Source organism: Pan paniscus, chromosome 14, assembly GCF_029289425.2.
Source record: "Pan paniscus chromosome 14, NHGRI_mPanPan1-v2.0_pri, whole genome shotgun sequence".
Lineage (NCBI taxonomy): Eukaryota > Metazoa > Chordata > Mammalia > Primates > Hominidae > Pan > Pan paniscus.
In genome coordinates, this window is record NC_073263.2 from 104,139,974 (window position 1) to 104,162,503 (window position 22,530).

Genomic DNA, 22,530 nt, shown 5'->3' on the forward strand with positions numbered 1-22,530 from the left:
CATAAAGGTGATTTGATTTACCTGCAAGATGTTGTTTTTTAAGGTCATAACCATGTAGGATCCGGTCCAAGAATATAAAAGCATGTTCCAACATCAGAAAATCCATCAATAGGCCGGGTGCAGTGGCTCATGCCTGTGATCCTAGCACCTTGGGAGGCCGAGGTGTGTGGATCACCTGAGGCTGGGAGTTTGAGACCAGCCTGACCAACATGGAGAAACCCCATCTCTACTAAAAATATAGAATTAGCTGTGCATGGTGGCACATGCCTGTAATCCCAGCTACTCGGGAGGCTGAGGCAGGAGAATCGTTTGAACCTAGGAGGCGGAGGTTGCAGTGAGCCGAGATCGTGCCATTGCACCCCAGCCTGGGCAACAAGAGCGAAACTCCATCTCAAAAAAAATCCATCAATAGAATTTATCTCATGAACAGCAATTTTGCCTCGAAATCTTAACTCTTGAGAAATTCACCCATGAGTACAGAGAATCAGATAAAAGAATCCTCACTACGGCGCTCTGTGTGATTTCAAAAAAGTTGGAAACTAAATACCTATTAACAAAAAAATATATATTTTAAACAACTGTGTGTTATTCTTACTGTGAAATACAGTCATCCTTTGGTATCTGGGGGGATTGGTTCTGGAATGTCCCTCAGATGCTCAAGTACCTGATACAAAATGACATAGTGTTTGTGTATAACCTACACACATGCTCTCCCATATGTTTTCAGCATCTCTACGTGACTTCTAATACCTTATAGTATGTAAGTGCTATATAAATAGTTGTTATACTATAGTTTTTTAATATTTATATTTTTGATCCGTGGTTGGTTAAATTGCATGTAGTTGGTGCGGAACCTGTGGATACAGAGGGCCGAATGTATTATATAGCAATCAAAATGCTGTGTGTATAAAACCCTAATACATAAATTATATTGAAAAAATATGTACTGATGATAAAACTTGTAAAATTCTAAAACATGCCGAATAGTACTATGCAGTGTTTATAGATATGTGTGTTTATATCGTGAAAATGTTAAATATATAGATGGAAAGATTATGCACACCAGCTCCAGGATGGTGGCTACTTCTGGGGGAAGTTCTCCCTCCCAGGGTAGGGGGAAAAAGGAGAATGAAGTGGGATGACTTTAACTCTTTAACGTCCCCCTCCTACCTCCCAGTTTATTGAGGTATAGCTTAAGTACAAAAACTTCACATACATACATATACATAATTTGATAAGCTTTTATGTAAATATATCAGTATATCCAGGAAACCACCACAATCAAGGTAATGAACATACTCATTACCCCCAAAAGTTTGCTCTCTTTATTATCCAGCCTTTCTCCACCCTCATCCCGGGGAACCACTGATCTGTTTTCTGTCACTCCAGATTATTTCACACTTTCCAGAATTTTATGTAAGTGGAATAAAAAATATGGTTTTCTTTCCTTCACTCAGCATAATGATTTTGAGATTCATTAATGTTATGATTATAAAGCTGGCTCTTTATTTCTGAGTAATAGTTCTTTATATAGCTACACCACAGTTTGTTTATCCAGCTTCCCATTGATGGACGTTTAGATTGTTTTGGTATCTGTCGACATATATTTTTATTTATTTTTGGGCTGATAGCTGAGAGAACCAGTTGGATATGGTAAACATGTACTTAATTTTTTTTTTTCCTTTTCTTTTTTTTTTTTTTTTGAGACAGAGTCTCGCTCTGTTGCCCAGGCTGGAGTACAGGTGGCACGGTCTCGGCTCACTGCAACCTCTGCCTCCCAGGTTCAAGTGATTCTCCTGCCTCAACCTCCTGGGTAGCTGGGATTACAGGCGCGTACCACCACACCTGGCTAGTTTTTGTATTTTTAGTAGAGACAGGGTTTCACCATGTTGGCCAGGCTAGCATCAAACTCCTGACCTCGTGATCCACCCGCCTCGGCCTCCCAAAGTGCTGAGATTATAGGTGTGAGCCACCACGCCCGGCCACTTAACTTTTTTTTTTTTTTTTTTTGAGACGGAGTCTCGCTGTGTCGCCCAGGCTGGAGTGCAGTGGCGCGATCTCGGCTCACTGCAAGCTCCGCCTCCCGGGTTCATGCCATTCTCCTGCCTCAGCCTCCCAAGTAGCTGGGACTACAGGCGCCCACTACCATGCCCGGCTAATTTTTTGTATTTTTAGTAGAGACGGGGTTTCACCGTGTTAGCCAGGATGGTCTCAATCTCCTGACCTCGTGATCCGCCCGCCTCGGCTTCCCAAAGTGCTGGGATTACAGGCGTGAGCCACTGCGCCCGGCCTTTTTTAAGAAATATTCAAGCTGTTACCTAAAGGGGCTGTACCCTTTTCACTCCCACCATGGTGTGTGAGAATTCCAGGTGCTCTGTATCCTCAGCAACACTTGCTGTGGTCAGTCTTAATAGTGGTCATTCTAACTGGTGTAAGGTGTTTTGAAGGAAAAAATCACATTAAACTTGTGCTCTCCCAATTTTATCTGGGGAAAGAAATAAGAAAGCCAGAATCCACAACATTGGGCGAATGTTTTCTTGCATGACAGCAGCTGGCTAGAGCAGAGGAGTCTCAGCATTGCTGCAGACCCTGTTCAAAGCCACATAGAGATGCCTGCCTACTTCTCCTGGAGCTCCAACACACTGTAGTCCCCAAACATTAAGGCCCAGTGCCAGTTGTCATTTATCATTGTGCTTGTATTATTGTTTTTCTGAGACTAGTGGGATATTTCTCTATATTCATGTCTTTTAAGAAACTTTTTCACTAAAAGGCTAGTTTTTTGTTTTAGTATTACTTTATATATAACATGTACAAAAACAGATACAAATCACAAGTTGTAAAACTCTTTGAATTACTACAAAGTGGACACTTCTTTGTAACTACAACTCAGGTCAAGAAATGAAACATAATGAAACTCCCATCATGCCCCTTCCTAATCAGTAATGTACCCTCCCACCTCCTACAGTTAACTACTATCCTGATCTCCATTGCCACATTAGTTTGGACCATATGATGTTGCTGTTTTTGTGATCGGAAATGATAAAATAGTGGCAGTTTCAGATGGTTCAACCTTTTTTTCATTTATATGAAAATTCAATATCCATTTTTGTATGTGACTTCTTTAGTTCAGCCTTATTTTTGTGAGCTTTATCTCATAGTACATAGTAGTAGTTTATATTTATTGCTGTATAATTGTCAGTTCTATGAATTGATGTACATGTAACCATTTACTGTTAATGAATCTTGTGGTTGTTTTTAAGTTTTTGAATTTTATAAACAGTGTTGCCATGAACATTTTTGTGGGTGTCTTAGTTACATGTGCACACATTTTGGTATTGTGTGTACCTAGAGGTAGGATGGCTGGCTCATAGGCTGTGGCAGTGTTCAGCTTTCACTCCAGCCAGCAGTGTATGATATGTACTTCCATCCACACTTGCTTTGTCAGCCTTTAATATTTTGGCAATTCTAAAAGGTATGTAGAAGCATCTTTTTGTGGCTTAATTTGCGTTTCCCAGATGACGAATGAAATTAAACATCCTTTCGTGTGTTTATTTGCCCTTTGGGTATCTTCTTTTATAAAATCCTTTTTTAAATGTTTGAAGGGGGGATTCTCCCTTTTTTTATTGTGAATTTGAAAGATTTTTATATATTCTGGATATAAGCTCTTTGTCAGCTATACATGTTGCAAATACTTTCCTTTGTGACTTGAGTTTTTGCTCTCCATGAACAGGGTAGCAGAGTAATGTGTATTCTTTTTATCATGATTAATAATATGCAAATTGAATTGAATAAACTTTCAGTCCATGAGAATGTTTTGTCATTTCCCCACCTTTGTGTCTCTAGGAGCTCATGGGACACATGTAGCTAGTATAGCTGCTGGACACTTTCCAGAAGAACCTGAACGGAATGGGGTAGCTCCTGGTGCTCAAATTCTTTCCATCAAGATTGGTGATACAAGACTAAGCACAATGGAAACAGGCACAGGCCTCATAAGAGCTGTGAGTGTTTGTGAGTTGTTGATTCAGAAGATTAATGATTAATGATCTTGGATATTTTTAGGTTTATAAGTGCTCCTAGTTTACCAAGAATACATTGAACTATGTATAGTGTACAGGACTTTTAACAAAGCAAAAATATTTACTAATTTATTTTTAAATTATTTTTATTAAATATTATTAGGATTTGGCCTAACCTTTGTGAAAAAATTACTTACTTCATACTCGTCATTTCTAGCAAATCCCCTAACAAGCAATTTTGAGATACTTAAAAAGAAAGACCTCTTAGCCAGCTTTCTCCATCAGCCTAAGAGGAATTTAAAACCTCAGCTAATATTCTGTACGTCATTTTAACGTAGGAAAGTATATTTAATTTTAGTGATTTTTTAACCTAGGAAGGACCATTCCATTCCCTCTACCTCTGTCCCCCTCTAACCCCACTCTTTTCTAGAAATGCTAGTTTTTTGTTTTTTTTTTAATGACTACTTTTTTATGTGTCTCCTCCTACCTTTTTGTGTTTATGTGCTTATATGTCCAGGTATATGGTGATATGCCTGGAGGTAACTTATAAATTAGAATATGATTGGCTAAGAAACTATAGGATTATATATATGCCCTTATTTTACTGGCTAATCTGTTTCTGTAAATTGCTGCCTAAACTAGAGTCTTAATCTTTTTAATAGATGATAGAAGTTATAAATCATAAGTGTGATCTTGTCAACTACAGTTACGGAGAAGCAACTCACTGGCCAAATTCTGGGTGAGTGTTCCTTGACAGTTGTTTAGCCATAGAACCTTAGCCAGTGAAGAGTATGAGATGTTTTTCATAAGTGGATTGAGTGTCACGGTGGAAGAAAGAACAGTTGCAGTGGTTAGATGATAACTGTGTTCAAGAGGACTTTCATCCTCTTGAAGTCCTGTTTGGCTCGCAGGCCGCACACCCCCGTTCCTGTGTTCACATCTGTGACGATGTTAATGCTGTTCACTGCACCATGCCTGAAGTCTCAACTCTGAGCATGCCTATGCTGTCCTTTGTGGCTCTTCCTTGGTTAGGTCTCCCTCACAGTTCTTCTGAGATATGCAACCCACAGACTCTGGTGTTTTTTCACTGTCAGATGCACTGCATCCTCACTTCTCTTCCCAGGCAATTTAGATCTGACAGTCTGTCTATCATTATAATTACTAGTTCCACAAGCACTCTGAAGCCATCCTTAGTTGTATATACATACCCGACAGACGCCCAGACTTGCTGAAATTTTGCTATTCTCTTTAGTGACTTGCATCTCATCTGCAAAACTTACTGTTGGTTGCGTATGTTCACTAACTCGGTCAGTTTTCACATCTCCTCAATCCATTCTAGTGTGTCTAGGATGCACCCCTACTCCCCTCCTTCCTCGTTGCCTTCATTGTCTTTCTGCTGCCAAATCCAGTGTCATGGCCTTGACCTAATGTTACCTTCCTTTTTTTCTTCATAGTAGTAGCTATTTGAAATTACCTCGAGTATTTACTTATTGATCATCTCTCCCCCATTCCCATCACCAAGCTATCATCTGGTTTTTGAGACATCACTTTACGGTCCTCGTAACATGCACCCTGTTATCATGAGTCATTTCATTCTTCCCTCTTCTCTCACTTCTTTATTTTACTTAACTGTATTTCTTTCTCTACTTTAACTTTCATCCTCTTGAAGTCCTCTTTCGCTAATATTCTTCCCTTTCTCAGATACTCACACTTACAACTTTGAAGGGTCCTGTGCATGGCTCTGTACCTTTTTAATGTTAACTTCATTTTCTTCTTCATGGTATAACCTCATCTCCTCTACTTAATGTCAGTATATTTTTCTTGTTTGCTGTCAAGCTCTAAGCAGGTTTCTTACACTTTAAAATCTTGCTCTTAAGTTCTTCCTAGTGCCTTAGTTACCTTTTCCACAAAAGATACTGGTTCTTTTGGTCAATTTCTACTCATAATTGTATGTACGAATCTTCTGAGGTGTGTCTTCAGGACTATGTTAACTGGGGGATGGAAATAGAACCACCTATTGCCCGAGTCACTACTAATATTTTACTACCTTGTAGTATATTTTCCCATATATATTGTTTTGCACCTAGCATTTTCCCCACATTTAATTTGGCCTTATAACTGCTTCCCTACCCTAAAGCCCAAGTAGGGTATATCACTTAGAATGGCTGTATCATGTTCCACCAAGGGTGGATGTACCAAAATTTATGTAGCCATATATTTAAACAAGGTTTTGGTACTATATACACTTTGGGAATAGAGGCTGATTATATGTTCAAAGGAATTCTCTCTTTTTCAGGAGAATTTGTGAAGTAATTAATGAAGCAGTATGGAAGCATAATATAATTTATGTTTCAAGTGCTGGAAATAATGGTCCATGCCTGTCTACAGTTGGTTGTCCAGGTGGAACTACATCAAGTGTGATTGGTTAGTTTCCTGTTTTAGAAATAGATTTGTTTAGAAACAAGCAAACAAAAAACAATAGTTAATGAAATGTTACCTGTATCTCTGCTACACGTAAGACACTGTACACCTTAAGTGTGTCCTCAGGAAACTTATAGTCTGGTAGGGGAACCAGCACATCTAGAACTGACCATAATTTAAAGTGGACTGAAATAAGTGGTTTCATAGAAATACACATGCATGCTTTTAGGTGCATTAGCATATTTAATCTAAAATATCCTGGGATAAATAATCCTGGGAGATAGGTATTTTGTATCCAAAAGCAAAGTTCTTAGTAAAATGTCTGGTACATAGTAGACTTTCCTTGTTTCCTTATTAAATTTTATTCTTCCATCGTATTAGAGAGAGGACTGGTGTTGAGAGATTAGGCAGTTTACTCAAGAGAACAGTGGATTTAGAATCAGGATCCCCATTTGTTTTCTTTTCTTAATGATTAAATCCATCCCACAGGTGTTGGTGCTTATGTTTCTCCTGATATGATGGTTGCTGAGTATTCACTGAGAGAGAAATTACCTGCAAATCAATATACTTGGTCTTCTAGAGGACCTAGGTAGGTGCAGGTAGAACGCGGAACCATTACGTATATTCGGTTAAACTTTACACTGTTGAGAAGGGCAGAGTTTTAGATAAGTTTGCTAGTTTTTTTCTGTTGGTTTTTACTTTTTTTTCAGTATTTTCATTTTGATTAACAGTCTCATCTCAGGGACAGATAAATAAAATAAATGAAATAGTTTCATTGTCACATGGAGAACATCACTATTCTGAGTATAAATTCTTATTCCTATATCCATAATTCTTCATTTATAAGAATCTAAAGAAAAAGTAGGGACTTGGATATCTTTATATAGTAGTGATGGCCTTGTTTTAAATAGTTTTTGATATTTGAACTTTGGTGAAATGAAAGCCCTAAGCTTTTATAAAGCATCACAGTCATAGGGCCCACGTACCTGTGGCTCATGTTTTTGAAGTTATAACTTACTTTGAGCAATTTTGGGTGAGATCCAAAAGTAAACAAGTTCTGATTGAGAAATGAAGTTTATCTCTTTTGGTTCCCTGAAGCCCTCTGAACTACATTTATCTGATTCTGTGAACTGATTTTCTGAAGAGGTATATTAAGTCCTAATTTATGTAATTCTTCGTTACACCATCAGCGGGTACATGCACCTTCTGAAAAATAAAGCCTATTTTAATTCATCTGTTTGGAGTTAATTTATAAAAAGAATAGACTTTGAATTTAGTTCAGCAAATACCTTAGTGCCTACAGTGGGCAAGGCATAAATGAACAGTTTGTGATCTGAGTTTCAAATGCCATTTTAGTATGATGGGACTCCAGAGGTGGGAGCAATCACTTGAGCCCTTCATGGAGAAGACGGTATTGAAGTTGACCTTAAAGGATGGATAGGATGTTGAGAGACAGAAGAAAGGAGTTCTATATGCCAAGAATAACATGAACCCAAAGATGAGCAGGTTTCAGTGTAAAGTTTTTTGAGGACATAACTAGTAACTGAGTATGTTTGAAGTATAAGATTAGTGGGGAATATTGGAAGATAAGATTAGAAAAATTGATTGTGCTCAGGTGAGATGCAATAATGTTATATTCTTTGAGTTACAGATATCTTCCTCGTTTTCTCTAGGTGGTTTCCTCTTTAAAAAATAAACTTATCTTAGTAGCTTATTATAAAGTGTCATTGAAAACAACCAGGCCGTGGATATCCACATGGATCAGAAAGCTTTGCTTTGCACTGTCATTGTAGACTGCCCCTGCCAGCCCAGCTAAAGACACTCAATAAGAGTGGCTTAGGAGAAGAGCCAAAAGTCAGCAAAGCTTGATGTGTTTTTGTTCAGTTAATAAAAGTGTAAAATTATTAAACTTATTCTCTTCTAAAACTGAGTTTGGAATTTTAAGTTTTATCTTATTGTCAATGTAAAAACAAAGTATTAGAGAATGTTTAAACCAGCCTTTGCCGATACTCGCCATAGAGCATTTAAAGAATTATTTTAAGAAAACACCAAGGAGTTCATGAATTATGGGGGAAGCTTGGATTAAAGTAGATACTGATTCACAAAGCAGATGTTCTAAGAAATGAATTTGTTTCATTTTTCATAAACATGAAATAATATTAGAAATAATTTGCTTTAATTATTACATTAGATGGTATAAAATATGAAACATTGATTAATGGTCACTGAACAGAGCATGTTCTGTAATCTTTGAAAAACGCTGCCTCTGCATCAGCATTGACTGAGACACACAGCAACTACTGACTTCCAGGCAATTTGCACGTGTGGCATATTTCTTAAAGACGTATTACCAAATGTCTGGGCCGGGTGCAGTGGCTCACGCCTGTAATCCCACCACACCACTTTTGGAGGCCAAGGTAGGTGAATCACTTGAGGTCAGGAGTTCAAGACCAGCCTGGCCAACGTGGTGAAATCCCATCTCTACTAAAAATATAAAATTTAGCTGGGCATGGTGGTGGGTGCATGTAATCACAGCTACATAAACAGGTCGTGAAATTTTATTATATATTGTAATTGAGAAGAAAAATATTAACTGGCTTTTTTTGAATTTTAAGGAAACATTTCTGTTTCATGAGACTTTTTTTTTTTTTCTTTCCTGAAACAGAGTCTTGCTCTGTCACCCAGGCTGGAGTGCAGTGGCATGATCTCGGCTCACTACAACCTCCACCTCTCAGGTTCAACCAATTCTGCCTCAGCCTCCCAAGTAGCTGGAATTACAGGCGCTCACCACCACACCGGGTTAATTTTTGTATTTTTAGTAGAGATGGGGTTTCACCATGTTGGCCAGGCTGGTCTTGAACTCCTGACCTCGTGATCTGCCTGCCTCGGCCTCCGAAAGTGCTGGAATTACAGGTGTGAGCCACTGAGCCCAGCTGAGACTCATTTTTAGAATACTGATTTAAACATCTAGAAATGCTTTATCATTTACCACTTTAACAAGCTAGTGGAAAATTAATAAAGAGCAATAAGTAGTCAGAATTCATGACTCTTTCCAGTTATTTTTTCCAATGCTATCAAATACCAATGCTCATTCTGAACACCATTAGGCAATATAGTGCAAACAAGAAGGTAGAAAATCACCCTAAACCTTGTTATCTGTGATATGTGCAGGTGACATATTGATGAACATCCTTTTAGTCATTCTTCCATGAATTAGTGGGAGATGACACTGTTCAGGCACCTTTGTAGCCTACTTGTTATTCAGTATTACATTGTGAGCATCTTTACAGGTCAACAGATATTTACCTAGTAGTAATTGTTCTAAGATAGTTCCTAAAAGAGGTGCCGTCAGCCCATTTCAAGAGGAATATATATGTATTGCTTTCAGTTCTCTATAAAAATGTAAAGCCAAATTGCTCTAGTGTTTCTACCCAAGAGTAAAAATAGTTCACTCAGTTGGGAGATGGTATAAGGAGAGTCTGGCAGCCTCTGTGGGGAATGTGTGGCCACTTAGCCAGGGAGGCGGAAGTGTGCTATTCTGTGCCATTCCTTCTTTACTTGGGGCAGAGGACAGAGCTTTGTTGGATGATAATGTGGTTATGAATTCTGAGGGTTTTAATTCATCAGACTTTGCTTGTTTGAAGCCCTCAGCTGGACAGTCCTGTTAGACTTCAGCTGTCCAGTATGGCAGCAGTCAGGGACGTGAGGTTAGTCTGCGTTAAGATGTGCTGTAAGTATAAAATGTACACCAAATTTCAAAGACTTGGTACAAAAAAAACAATGTAAACTAATTCATTTTTCTTTGTATCTATTAATTACATGTTGAAATGCTAATATTTTTGCTATGTCTAGTTAAACATACTAAAATTAATTGCATTAATGTCTTGTTAGCTTTTTTTAAGTGTGGCTTATAGAAAATGTTAATTTATATGGCCCACATTATATTTCTATTGTACAGTGCTATATTAGACCTTAAACAGAAGGAAAGTTTCTTATTACAGATAAGAGAGATGTACACTCATCAAAGAGTCAGAACAGTGACATTTATTTTCTCTCTCTAAATATACCTGACACTGTGGCCTGTCACACATGCCCAGATATGTATATACACACAGACATTTCTGTACACTTACAAGGAAAAAATAAATGCTGCCTATGGGAAAATGGCTATGCTGGGTGTTTTCCCCCATTGATTCTTCATAATAGTATCTTTGTCATTATTTGTAATGAGTGCAGTTAGTACATAGTGTTATACTATTGGATTTAACCAGTGGCCGTCTTAAAAATGCCCATGTATGTTTAGCTTTCACCATCCTAAGCAAACTTCAATGGCTTTCCGTTTAGTGCTGATGGGGCCCTTGGTGTGAGTATCAGTGCGCCAGGAGGAGCCATTGCTTCTGTTCCTAACTGGACACTGAGAGGGACGCAGCTAATGAATGGAACATCTATGTCTTCCCCCAATGCATGTGGAGGCATTGCCCTGATCCTTTCAGGTAAGCGTGTTCTTTATTGTCCTTATATTATTGCAGACCAATATTTTTGTTTTCTGAAGCTCTCATGGTAAGAACATGTGGTAGAATTGATAATTCCCTGGGCACAAAGTAGAGTTTAAGGTAACGAATAACTTATGTGATAATGATAATTTGAATGTGTGTTTATTCAGCAGTATATTTGTTGGCTGTCCGCTGTTAACGACTGTCAAGCAGTATTTTAGCTCTGGGGCTAAATTAGTGAACAAAGCATCAAAAATAACTGCCTATGTGGAGGTTATATCATTATATATATTATAGTTGGGATAAACAGACTCTGAACAAAATAAAAAACTGTAGATGTTGCGTGTTAGAGGTTAATGGATGCCGTGAGCAAAATGAGGTAGAAAGAGAAGGAGGGATTTCTAGAGTGGTGCACAGGATTAAATAGAGTGGCACTGGGCTTAGCCAGGACTCAGATTTAGGGTAGCCAGGCTGCTGTGAAGCTCCCTCCTCAGAAACGTCCCTCTTTAAGTTGTCTCTCCCCTGCCTCCTTTCTTCACCCCTTTTCTCACCCACACCACAGTTTCTTCTGCTCACCACATCTCCTCAGCATGGCCTGTCCACACTGGTGCTATCAGCATAAGCCTGTGATGATGTACCACTTCAAGTGCTACATCCTTCTCTAGGTTGAGCCCACACTCTTAGGATGGATCCTAACATGACCCTCTTTCTAGTTCTCTTCAGCCTCACCAGGTATTTCAAGGCCTCTTGGCCTCCATCTTTGGGTGTACTACACTCTGCCTCGAAGTCCTGTCTGCCATGTTGTGGCCTTGCAGACTCCTGTACATTCTCTAAGAGGCTGCTTATCTGTCAGTTCCTCTGATGTCTGACAATATCATCAATGTTTATGTGTTTAATGAGCTCTGGAGAGGACAAGAATGATACAACACTCATCTTACGAATTGGTGGCCTCCATATTCTTCCCATAAAACAGTAATTCCCAATCTGGCTGTACCCTAGAATCATCTGAGAGTTGTTTAATAAATAACAATCTCTGGGACAGTCCTCAGAGATTCTGATTTAATTGGTCTGTCATGAGACCTCAGCATCTTTTTTGCTTGAGTTCCCCTGGGGTTTATAACATACAGTTGGGTTGAACACCACAGCCAACAGACATCTTGTTTAACCCAGCAGTGTTTGAAAGAAAATGTCATTCACATGCTTTTAGATACCTGCTTTGTACGTTTATATTACGCCACAAAGCCCACACCAGTCTCTCTGCCCACCACATAATGAGAACACAGTGATTTTTGTGGAATGAAGCCTTCATGTAATGCAGGTAGTTTGAGTCAGACTGTTTAGTTCAGGTCTTCAAAAAAGATTTTAAAATGAGTGTTAGAACACAAGACATTAACACCAGAGGGTCTACAGGTGATCGATCATACAGGTGGGCGGCTAAGGTTTCAGATAGTGAGTGCTACACTACTTGTTTTTGTTTCTTAATTTTAGGTCTGAAAGCTAATAAGATTGACTACACAGTTCATTCAGTCAGAAGAGCTCTAGAAAACACTGCAGTGAAGGCTGACAATATAGAAGTATTTGCTCAAGGACATGGTATTATTCAGGTATTGTTGCCTATATGAAAAATGGGTTGTAAAGCATCATTGAGATAATATCTTAGATATTATTGGGTAATATTTTGTTTTATAACAGTGATTCAGTTGAACTATGGATTATATGGCCATAGAACTACAAGCAAAAAGGATACACAAACAAATTTTGTAGTTAAGACAAATCTGTTGCACTAAGATCAAGAAATGTAATAGATGGAGGCCATGTAGAGGTTAGAAATTCAAAGAAATCGAGGTCAAAAACTGGCCAATCATAACGGCATAGGGATTAATTCCTAAATTTGGTCACTTGAGAATAACAGTGTGAATAGAGTGGAGTGGAAGATGTGACTGGTGTTGTTTCTAAAAATGTAGAATTGTTCTCTTAGTTGGGGTACTAGGTAGTTTTGAGAGGTGAATATAGACACTAACTTTTTGTTTTACAACTGAAATCAAATTGATTGGTAATTTGCAACAAAATATTTTTTGACCCAACCATTTATATCTTACCATGTATATTATTTTCACTAGGTTGATAAAGCCTATGACTACCTCGTTCAGAATACATCATTTGCTAATAAATTAGGTTTTACTGTTACTGTTGGAAATAACCGTGGCATCTACCTCCGAGATCCTGTTCAGGTGGCTGCACCTTCAGATCATGGCGTTGGCATTGAACCTGTATTTCCGGAGAACACAGGTCAGTAATAGGCTGGCAGTAAGCTGACGTATTCACATTTGCTATTTGAATGAGTGGTATCATAATAAAGAATTGCTGTTTGGGCCAGTGTTGTGAAGAGAATACATGAATTGACAGTATGATTATTTTAAATCTTAGTCATAAGAGAAAATATTAGAGCAATTTGGGGTCCTTGTACAATGGCAATTTAGTTAGCATCTTAAACTACCAGGGAAAACAGTAGAATGAGCCTCAGTGACCCACAGCTTTATTAAATTGTGGATAATAAAATATCAAATTTCTTTTCCACTTTACCTACTTAGGTATAAGACAGAGCTTTCTGTTGAAGAATGAAAAGTAGAAGCAGTCTAGGAGAACTGCAGCTCGATTAGGTGTGAACAAAAATAATCATCGCTATTATCTGGCTGTCTTCATTTCAGTTGAATACTATGACCTGTGTGCAGTAATGAAAACATTCACTTAAACTCTTTATTTTAAGGTCATACCAGTGCTTGGTGAAAGTATAAATGAATCATGAGTAATCTAAATTGTAAGGAAGATTATTTGACTGTTTTATTTAAGCTGTGTTTTGGATGCATTTTACAGCCAACCAAACTAAGTCGCTAAATTTTTTTGGAAAGATGTAACATTTTTAAATGGAAAAAAGGAAAAAAATACTCATCTTTAATTTTTGGTCTTTTTCGTGCCAGAAAACTCTGAAAAAATATCCCTTCAGCTTCATTTAGCTCTGACTTCAAATTCATCTTGGGTTCAGTGTCCCAGCCATTTGGAACTCATGAATCAATGTAGACACATAAACATACGTGTGGATCCCAGGGGCTTAAGAGAAGGATTGCATTATACAGAGGTATTGATGTATCTTCATTTTTACTTTCTTCACTCTTTAAAATGTTTAAAAGGTTAAAAAAAAAAATCCAAAGTATATTTGCAATATATTGCTTTCTTGCTAAGAAATAACTAGACCTATCCATCTGCCAGGTTATTCAGTTCTTCTGGTGTGTCTATATTCATTTAAGCAGTGAGTTTCTAAAGAATCATATTTTGTCCTTGTATGAATAAGTAAAAGGAAAGAAGAGGTACAGCAGAACCTTTCAATTAGATCTCCCTCTAACTGGTGTTTTCTTTTGTCAGCTAAACAAAGCTGCAGTTGCTTGTTGTTGTTGTTGTTGTTGTTGTTGTTTTAAGAGACAGAGTCTTGCTCTGTTGCCCAGGCTGGAGTACAGTGGTGTGATCGTGGTTCACTGCAGCCTTGAACTCTTAGGCTCAAGTGATATTCACACCTTAGCCTCCTGAGTAGCTAGGACTAGTGGCGTGCACCACCAAGCCTGGCTAAATTTTTTTATTTTTGTAGAGACAGGATCTCTCTATGTTGCCCAGTCTTGTCTTGAACTCTTGGCCTCAAGTGATCCTCCTGCCTTGGCCTCCCAGGGCTTTGGGGTTACAGGTGTGAACCATCACACCCAGCCAGTTATACCTTTTAGTACTCAGATGAAGAAAGCATCTGTTAAACAAATAGTTGTAAACCAGGCATAGAATAGTATCACAACAGTATCTCCATATCTAAAGTTGTCTGTAGTACTAGTTTGAGCTAATTTTCAGTTGGGAGTAATTAAAATGCACTTATTTTGTACCTGACGTCTCATTTTCCCATTTCAACTGGTCAAATGTTGCTATACATTTGTTTGGGCTGTTTGCTATTAATTATGTGACCTAGTGTCAGGAAATTGGTGTCAACCTCTGGTTAAGACCTTGATTAAGAGTAGATTGATTTATTCTGTCAATAGTTTAGACCTTCCCCCCCTCTTTTAAACATTTGCTTATGGATATTGACACTTACCAATTCTTTTTTCAAGGTATGTGGCTATGATATAGCATCCCCTAACGCAGGTCCGCTCTTCAGAGTTCCGATCACTGCAGTTATAGCAGCAAAGTAAGTAACAGGTTACTCACAGCTTACTGGTACATCTAAGATTTTAATGACTATTCATGGAGTCTTGTGGACTTTTAATGATCACTAATACAGAACCAGGTAATGGGGATTTTGTCTTAGTTCTGCTCCCAGCTAGCATTTTTAGGTGTCATGTAGTCAGCCATACTGACTCTTGTGCGCTCTGAGAGTAACTGATGGCACCTGGCATCTGCCCTACCTCTGCATCAAAACTATTTCCACCACAGTCACTCTGAGCTCTGCATTGCCCAGTTCAGAGGATAACTCAGGCTTCGTCTGACCCGATCCCACTGCAGTATTTGACAATATTACTTCACTCCCCTCCATTCCTGCCCTTTTTGTCTCTGTCGTGTTTGGGATTTACTCTCTTCTCTTAATGCTTCCACTTTTCTAGTTATCTACTGTAGAAGCAGAAGTTAAGAAACTCTTAACTTCCCATCTTATTCCTCTGGAACCAAGGAAAAATCAGCAGATTATATTACTTCCTGCTTAAAGTATATCAGTGGCACCTCCAAAGGTCAAGTTCAAGCTCTTTAAAATAGCAAACGATGCTCCCTCACAATTATAGCCCTAGCCAGTGTTTCCTGTCATTCCATACACCAAATTACACATTTTGGCCAACTCACTGATTTTGGCACTCTAGGATTCTCAGAATTTGTGCATGTGCACAGCTGATAACTTGGTTTCAATTTCCTGTCTCTTCAGTTAATGACCAGGTGCATTCCTGGTCATCCCTGGGTGAAGGGAGTCCCTTCTTTCTGCTTCGTGGCACATTTTACATGCCCCTGGACAGACTTTAGCCAATATGTTGTAATTTTTTATTTAACTTACACTCTTTCACTGTGAGCCCACCAAAGGCACAGAGACTACTGTTTTACAGGATGTGTAAAATAAATTATCTAGTGGATGAAGGTGAGATTGGGATTGTGAGAGTACTGGAAACCAAGTGGAAATTCTAAACTAACAGTTCTGTTACTCTGGTAAATATTAAGTATGCAATAGATCTCAGCCCATGAGAAACACAGGATGAAATTGAGGAGAATAAATTTAAAGAGTGGTATACACGTGGAAAAATTGTGCAACAGTTAAATTCTCAGCCGTATATTCCCTCAAAGTCCAGTAGTAATTTAGACCAGGTAATGTGTAAGACCTTCAGGAGTCAGCTGCCACGCAATCTCCTTCAGGAAGCTTCCCAGGCTCCGTAACTCTTCCTGTCTATCTGGAGCATCTTATGTTAAATGTCTCTGATGATGATTCTCTCCATGCTAGATTGTCTAGGTTAAAGAATCATATTTTCTTCTTTGTTACGTTTCTAGCTCCTAATAACAGGGCCTCATGTAGTAGGCACTCATTTAACCGTTTGTCCTACTGACAAGAATTTGTCTCTAGCATAAAATTTGTTTCCGTGGTGGGTAGTTATGCATTTGAACTTTATTTCATTGATTTCTTACAAAAATGCTTTGAAAGTAGTTTGCCTTTCTTTACTATTTTACATCATGGGAGTGTTTTGAAGCTACAGGAGGAGCTTAATTTAACACAAGTCTCATAGCTATAATACCAGTGACATAAAACTTTATCATTGATTTTAACATCTAGGACTCACTGTAGTTTGGAATCTGGTAATTGGAAAATTCTGTGAATGTTGTAGAATGCCTTTAACAAAAAAGAGAATGCTTTTTTAATAGTGTGTGTGAATGTATCTTACAAATCATAAAATAGACAAAAAGTAGAATCATCTATACTCTGCTATTCAGAGGTTATCTCTGCTAACCTACTGCAAAAATTGAACAATATCGTACCTACTGTTTTGTAACCAGCTTCTAAGTCCCTGTGTTTATTTCCAATGAATTGTTATTTTGCGTTTATCCAATGAAATCTAGAGTATCTGTGGTCTTATAATAAATATATACATTTAATTACTTTTATTAATTTTCAGAGTAAATGAATCATCACATTATGATCTAGCCTTTACAGATGTACACTTTAAACCTGGTCAAATTCGAAGGCATTTTATTGAGGTTCCTGAGGGTGCAACATGGGCTGGTAGGTAAAATTAAAATCTGTGTGACCGCTTATCTCTGTTTACGTTCTAATGACTATAGCTATATGAGGTTCGTTTATCTGTAACATGTATTTCCCTGGTACTAATATATGTATTTGGGTACCTTAGACTTTCTGTAAAGTTCAAAACGTTTTTAAGATCTAGTACAATTTTGCATTGGCCCATACAGGAAATTAAGCCATCTTAAGATGTTTTTAATATTTAAGGTTTGAGCTTAGTTTAGAATAATGCCTTACCTGGTAATAATTTTTTTTTTTTTTTTTTTTTTTTTTGAGACAGAATCTCACTCTTTCGCCAGGCTGGAGTGCAGTGGCATGATCTCGGCTCACTGCAACCTCCACCTCCCCAGTTCAAACGATTCTCCTTCCTCAGCCTCCCGAGTAGCTTGGACTAGCAGGCGTGTGCTACCACGCCAGGCTATTTTTTGTATTTTTAGTAGAGACGAGGTTTCACCATGTTGGCTAGGATGGTCTCGATCTCTTGACCTCGTGATACACTCGCCTCGTCCTCCCAAAGTGCTGGGATTACAGGCATGAGCAACCGGGCCCGGCCTAATTTTTAAAATACTACAAATCAGTTTAAACAATGCAGCTGTTGCTTAAACCTCAAACTGTTAAACTCTCAGAATTTTAGAAATAGAGCTTTAATCTTTGAAGCTCTGTTTATAAGAGATTTTCACTTCAGTGTCTCTGAAATTTTGAGAGTAAATGATTGCCTAACACAAAGCTCTTGAATTAACATGTTATAGTCCTGTGAGAGTGCTCATGTCATTCTTTTATACAAGAGCTGTGGGTGTACCATATTTTCCTTCACAAGTTGTGTGTCCTAAATTGACAATTTAGCAGTCAGTATAGAAGAGTATGTCAGTTGTCAGAGCTCACTCCCATTGATAGAAGGAAGCAAATATGGGCAGTCAAGAAAGTGTCACCCAATTTAAATTAGTAGCCAGCATTGTTGATACTTCTTGGATTTGGCCCCTCTGCTAAGCACTTTACAGAGATTATCTTGTCTAGTCCCGTCAGAACCCTATAAGGTAGATAGGTGTCATTAGTAAAAATGGCTTGTATTTTACTTAGGAGTGTGTTTTTTGTACTTGTATGAAAGTACAGATATATTTACATCTGAGACTTTATTGAAAATGAAATATTGAAATCATACATGTATGACCTGGTTTGGGAATAACTGGTTGTGTTTGGTTCCCCATACCATTTTCTGGTCATCTATCTGTATGCCGTCCATCTGTTTGTCACCTGGTATCACAGGAAATACCAGACTTTTCTTGTTTTATGTAATTAGGTAAAGGCAAAATAATAGCAAAAGCTGAGAGCTAAAGCAGTGAATTGAACAGCACCCAATATAGCCTGTTAATTTGCACACTGGGTTATAATGGAGCTATTGCAGCAGTGAGAGGCTTCTGAGGATAATCGGGTTGTACTAGACTCATTCATTAAGCATATTTTTCTGTACCATCTGTGCCAGGCCCTTTTCAGTGGGCTAAGGTGGTGAGCTACTTAGACAAGGACCCTGCTTCCAGAGGCCTTAAGAGCATCTAGTCCAAGATATTGCAGTTAAGAGAACTGGATTAGAGGGAGGCAGCACAGAGTAGCGGCAAGGCCACGGGCTTTGGAAATTGAGAAGTCTGGGTTTGGATCCACACTCTGCCATACACTAATGGTTACCTGGGGGCAGGTTTCTAAATTTTCTGGACTTCTGTTTCAACTGTAAATATAGTTGTTAGTCTGTTGTAAGGATTAGGGATTTTATAGTACTTGGTACATAGCTTGTCTTCGTTGGGATTACGCTCACACTTGACAGTACTTCTAGAGGGTGGAGTCAGAGTTGCTGTGTTCAGCATTCCTGGGGTCCCATTCTCATAGGGCCCCTGGGACTTGTAGAGCTCCAGGCTCTGGTAAAATGTGCACTGGTAAATTAAAGAATACAAATCTATGGTTAATTAATACTGAATTGGGTACTTGTTTAGTGATAAATGGCACTGATTTATGATTGGTTTAGGTTGGTATTGAAAATAATTTGTTTTTTTAAATAAAAATTATCAAATGATCTAGAATGCAAGTAGTTAAGAGAATTTAACAGTCTTAGTTTTATTTCAAATAATTAGAAATATTGTCATAACACTAGATTTTGTATTCTTAGCAACTGACTAGGTTCTGAGAGCTCTCTGCACACCTGGTTTTATGAGCCACGGCATTGCGCCTTGCTTCAGTTCCCTTGAATTAGCTTGGGTGTTCTTTAGAAAAGCTGCCAATCTGGCATTGCGGTGATCTTGGCTTACCTCCAGCGCTGGCTCAGAGTAAAGTTAAGCATAAGTAGTCGTGCCAGGCTTTGTAGACGCACACAGTACACAAGTAGACCAAGAAGAGAGATTAGGAAAAGTTATCAATGAGGAATTGAGGCATGATAACAAATAGAGGTTTCCAAAAATATAACCTTCCTTACTTTATCTGGAATTGACTGGTTTTCAGCTAAAACAAGGAGGGATTTTAAAAGGTACCCGATTAATGTAATTGTGTATGCATCTGTGGACAGCTTGCTGTTTCCAGGTGTTTGCAGCATCATGGTGGTGGTTCATTTTAATACCAGTTTCTTTCGTTCCCATAGAAAATCTTCTAGTCTTCTAACTTTATTAATATTTTGTTGATTCTTTGTTTTTATGGAAATATGCAGATTTGAGTATACATTTTATTTTTGATCCCTATTATGTCCCTACATGGGAATTATTCCCTAAGTGGGCATTATTAAAGCCACTTTATGTCAATTTTAGGTCTTATAAGTTTAAAGCTTTGCTTCTTTCTTTCTTATTTTAGAAGTGACAGTGTGTTCGTGTTCTTCTGAGGTGTCAGCAAAGTTTGTTCTACATGCGGTCCAGCTTGTGAAGCAAAGAGCATATCGAAGCCATGAATTCTATAAGTTTTGTTCTCTTCCAGAGAAAGGAACACTGACTGAAGCTTTTCCTGTCCTAGTAAGTTTAATTATAGTTTATAATCCTAACACAATTTATTTGCCTTTTTGGTATGGGCTAAGACTAAGTATTTGCATTTGATTTTATAGTTTGTATTTAGCATGTTGGGATTATATATTTTTTTAATGCCAAAAAAATGAAGTAGAAAAATAGAAAATCTAATCAGGGTACTTGAAATCAAGTTGGAGGTAATTATGGCTGTAATTCTTGAATAGTTTAGTCAAAGAAACATACTAGTCTGGTAGATTCTCGTGCCTCGTAGTTAGGACCCTGATTTAGATTATTCTTTGTTGTACTATAGATTAATTTCTTTAAGACCTGTTTGCTTGTCACTTAACTTATTTTACTAATGCTGTGTTGTTAAGCTATGAGGCTAATTTGCATTATAGGAAAACTGCTACTGCTTCATGTCTAAGTTATCTCAGATGATGGCAGACTGCATTCTTATCTGTGGTGTTGGAAATGATGACTAGTCTTTCTTCCATAGAAGGTGAAAGTACTGATGTTCTTCCTTCAATGCACTCCTTTGTGTTTTCAGTTGGTTCTGGGATTTTCCCAGTATCTCTTGGTTTCTGGTTACTTTCATTTGTGTTCTTCCATGGATCAGTGTTGCTTCATCTTTTTAAACTTTTAAATCACTGATTACTAGAAAACTTACTTTAAAACTCAGTGCTAAGAGCAGGTGTTTTTTTTTTCCTTTTCTTATCTTTATTTTTTAATAGGGAGAAAGATGTAAATGACCATAATGTCATTTTGTTTTGGTTGCCAGATAGCCGTGAGCCCAAACTCAATTGTGCCTATTGAGTATGCCTTACAAAGTTGAAGTATCTTTATTGTGTCGTTATACTTGATTATTTTTCTTTTGGTCCTAATTTTTTATTTCACTTCGAAATAATAAAATCACATTTGCTTTATTATATGTGCTTTCAGAAGCTGCCTAGGATCTTTTATGACAAGAAGCATAGGGTTATGAGTAAATAACTATGTATATTTAAATACACTATATCTCTGCAAATGATTTGTCTAACTCTTACTTAGCATAGCTGTTAAAATTTTTGAGTTTTCTTGCTACAAACAGGAAAAGTTTGAAAACATAGAATTGCTCTGAAACAGCTAGTATTTATATTCTGTAATTTGAGAAAAATAAGAAAAGAGATATATTTTATTTACTTCTATTTGCAGGGTGGAAAAGCAATTGAATTTTGCATTGCTCGTTGGTGGGCAAGTCTCAGTGATGTCAACATTGATTATACCATTTCTTTCCATGGGATAGTGTGTACTGCTCCTCAGTTAAACATTGTAAGTTCCACAACATTTTCATGATTTTTAATGTCAGTTACTTGTGTTATTGGAGAGTAACTTCATTGGTTAGATTTAAACTTTAATGAGGGGAAATTACCTGTGGTTCTGAAGATAGCAGTAGGCTTTGTGTGTGGGTACTTATAAACTTTATATTGGACACATTTATTTTAGGTACAAAATATTGCTTATTTTTAGTAAAGTTTGAGAAAGTAATTTGAGAAATCCTTTGTAGCATGCATCGGAAGGAATCAACCGCTTTGATGTTCAGTCCTCCTTGAAATACGAAGATCTGGCTCCCTGCATAACTTTGAAGAACTGGGTCCAAACACTGCGGTATCATTCAATGTTTTAGGAACTACAGATATTGAATATAGATTGGGGGGATCTCTTACACTCTTAAAAAAGGGCCTTTTTTTTTAATCCACCTGCATGCTAGAGGTGAGAATTTTATCCTTGCCAGCAGATCTCTGCAAGGCAGCCCCAGTATCAGCTTCTAGCTTCACTGTCCCACCTGACCAGCAAAGTCAAGGATGGTGGATAGCCGATCCCAGTCATGACTAGTTAGGATCAGTGGACATTAACCTTTTTATTTCTTGCTGTAAAATAGCAAGTTAACATTCTCTCTGATATTATTTTGTGAATCCTAATGCAGTCATTTTTAGAAACTGCAATACCATTAGAAACTGTTTATTAAATGGTAGAAACTTAAGTACTGTAGCCTGCTGTTTGTGCCTCAGCAGCTCCCCTTACAAAAGCAGGGCACCTTGACCTGTGTTCACATACTCACTGTGTTATAAAGATACCTGGTTTCTTTTGTTTAATCTGACCTTAACTCATCGGCATGAAGCCTAGTCTTAAGTGTATTAAAATAACCAGTTAGGGACAATAGTCAGTGACACAGTAATGTCTAAAGATATACTGCTTCCTAGAATTATCAATAAAAATTAAAACATCCAGCTTTTGAAGATATATCCAACTTATATCATCCTGATGTTTTCTTCCTAAATCTAAAAACTTGG

The 22,530-nt window shown here is 37.8% G+C and overlaps 1 protein-coding gene across 5 annotated transcripts in view; it reads left to right on the forward strand.

Moving 5' to 3' along the window:
- The window catches only part of TPP2 (tripeptidyl peptidase 2), an 82,707-nt gene that overhangs the window by 26,713 nt on the left and 33,464 nt on the right, over positions 1-22,530 (forward strand). For all 5 annotated transcript variants that reach the window (XM_063595858.1, XM_034936941.3, XM_034936943.3 and 2 more), the window contains exons 7-19: positions 3,844-3,998; positions 4,679-4,755; positions 6,313-6,440; positions 6,927-7,026; positions 10,782-10,930; positions 12,419-12,534; positions 13,051-13,219; positions 13,909-14,066; positions 15,073-15,149; positions 17,104-17,210; positions 20,055-20,209; positions 21,392-21,508; positions 21,744-21,844. In XM_063595858.1, the coding sequence (XP_063451928.1) occupies positions 3,844-3,998; positions 4,679-4,755; positions 6,313-6,440; positions 6,927-7,026; positions 10,782-10,930; positions 12,419-12,534; positions 13,051-13,219; positions 13,909-14,066; positions 15,073-15,149; positions 17,104-17,210; positions 20,055-20,209; positions 21,392-21,508; positions 21,744-21,844 (1,609 nt within the window). The remainder of the gene's footprint in view (positions 1-3,843; positions 3,999-4,678; positions 4,756-6,312; positions 6,441-6,926; positions 7,027-10,781; positions 10,931-12,418; positions 12,535-13,050; positions 13,220-13,908; positions 14,067-15,072; positions 15,150-17,103; positions 17,211-20,054; positions 20,210-21,391; positions 21,509-21,743; positions 21,845-22,530) is intronic.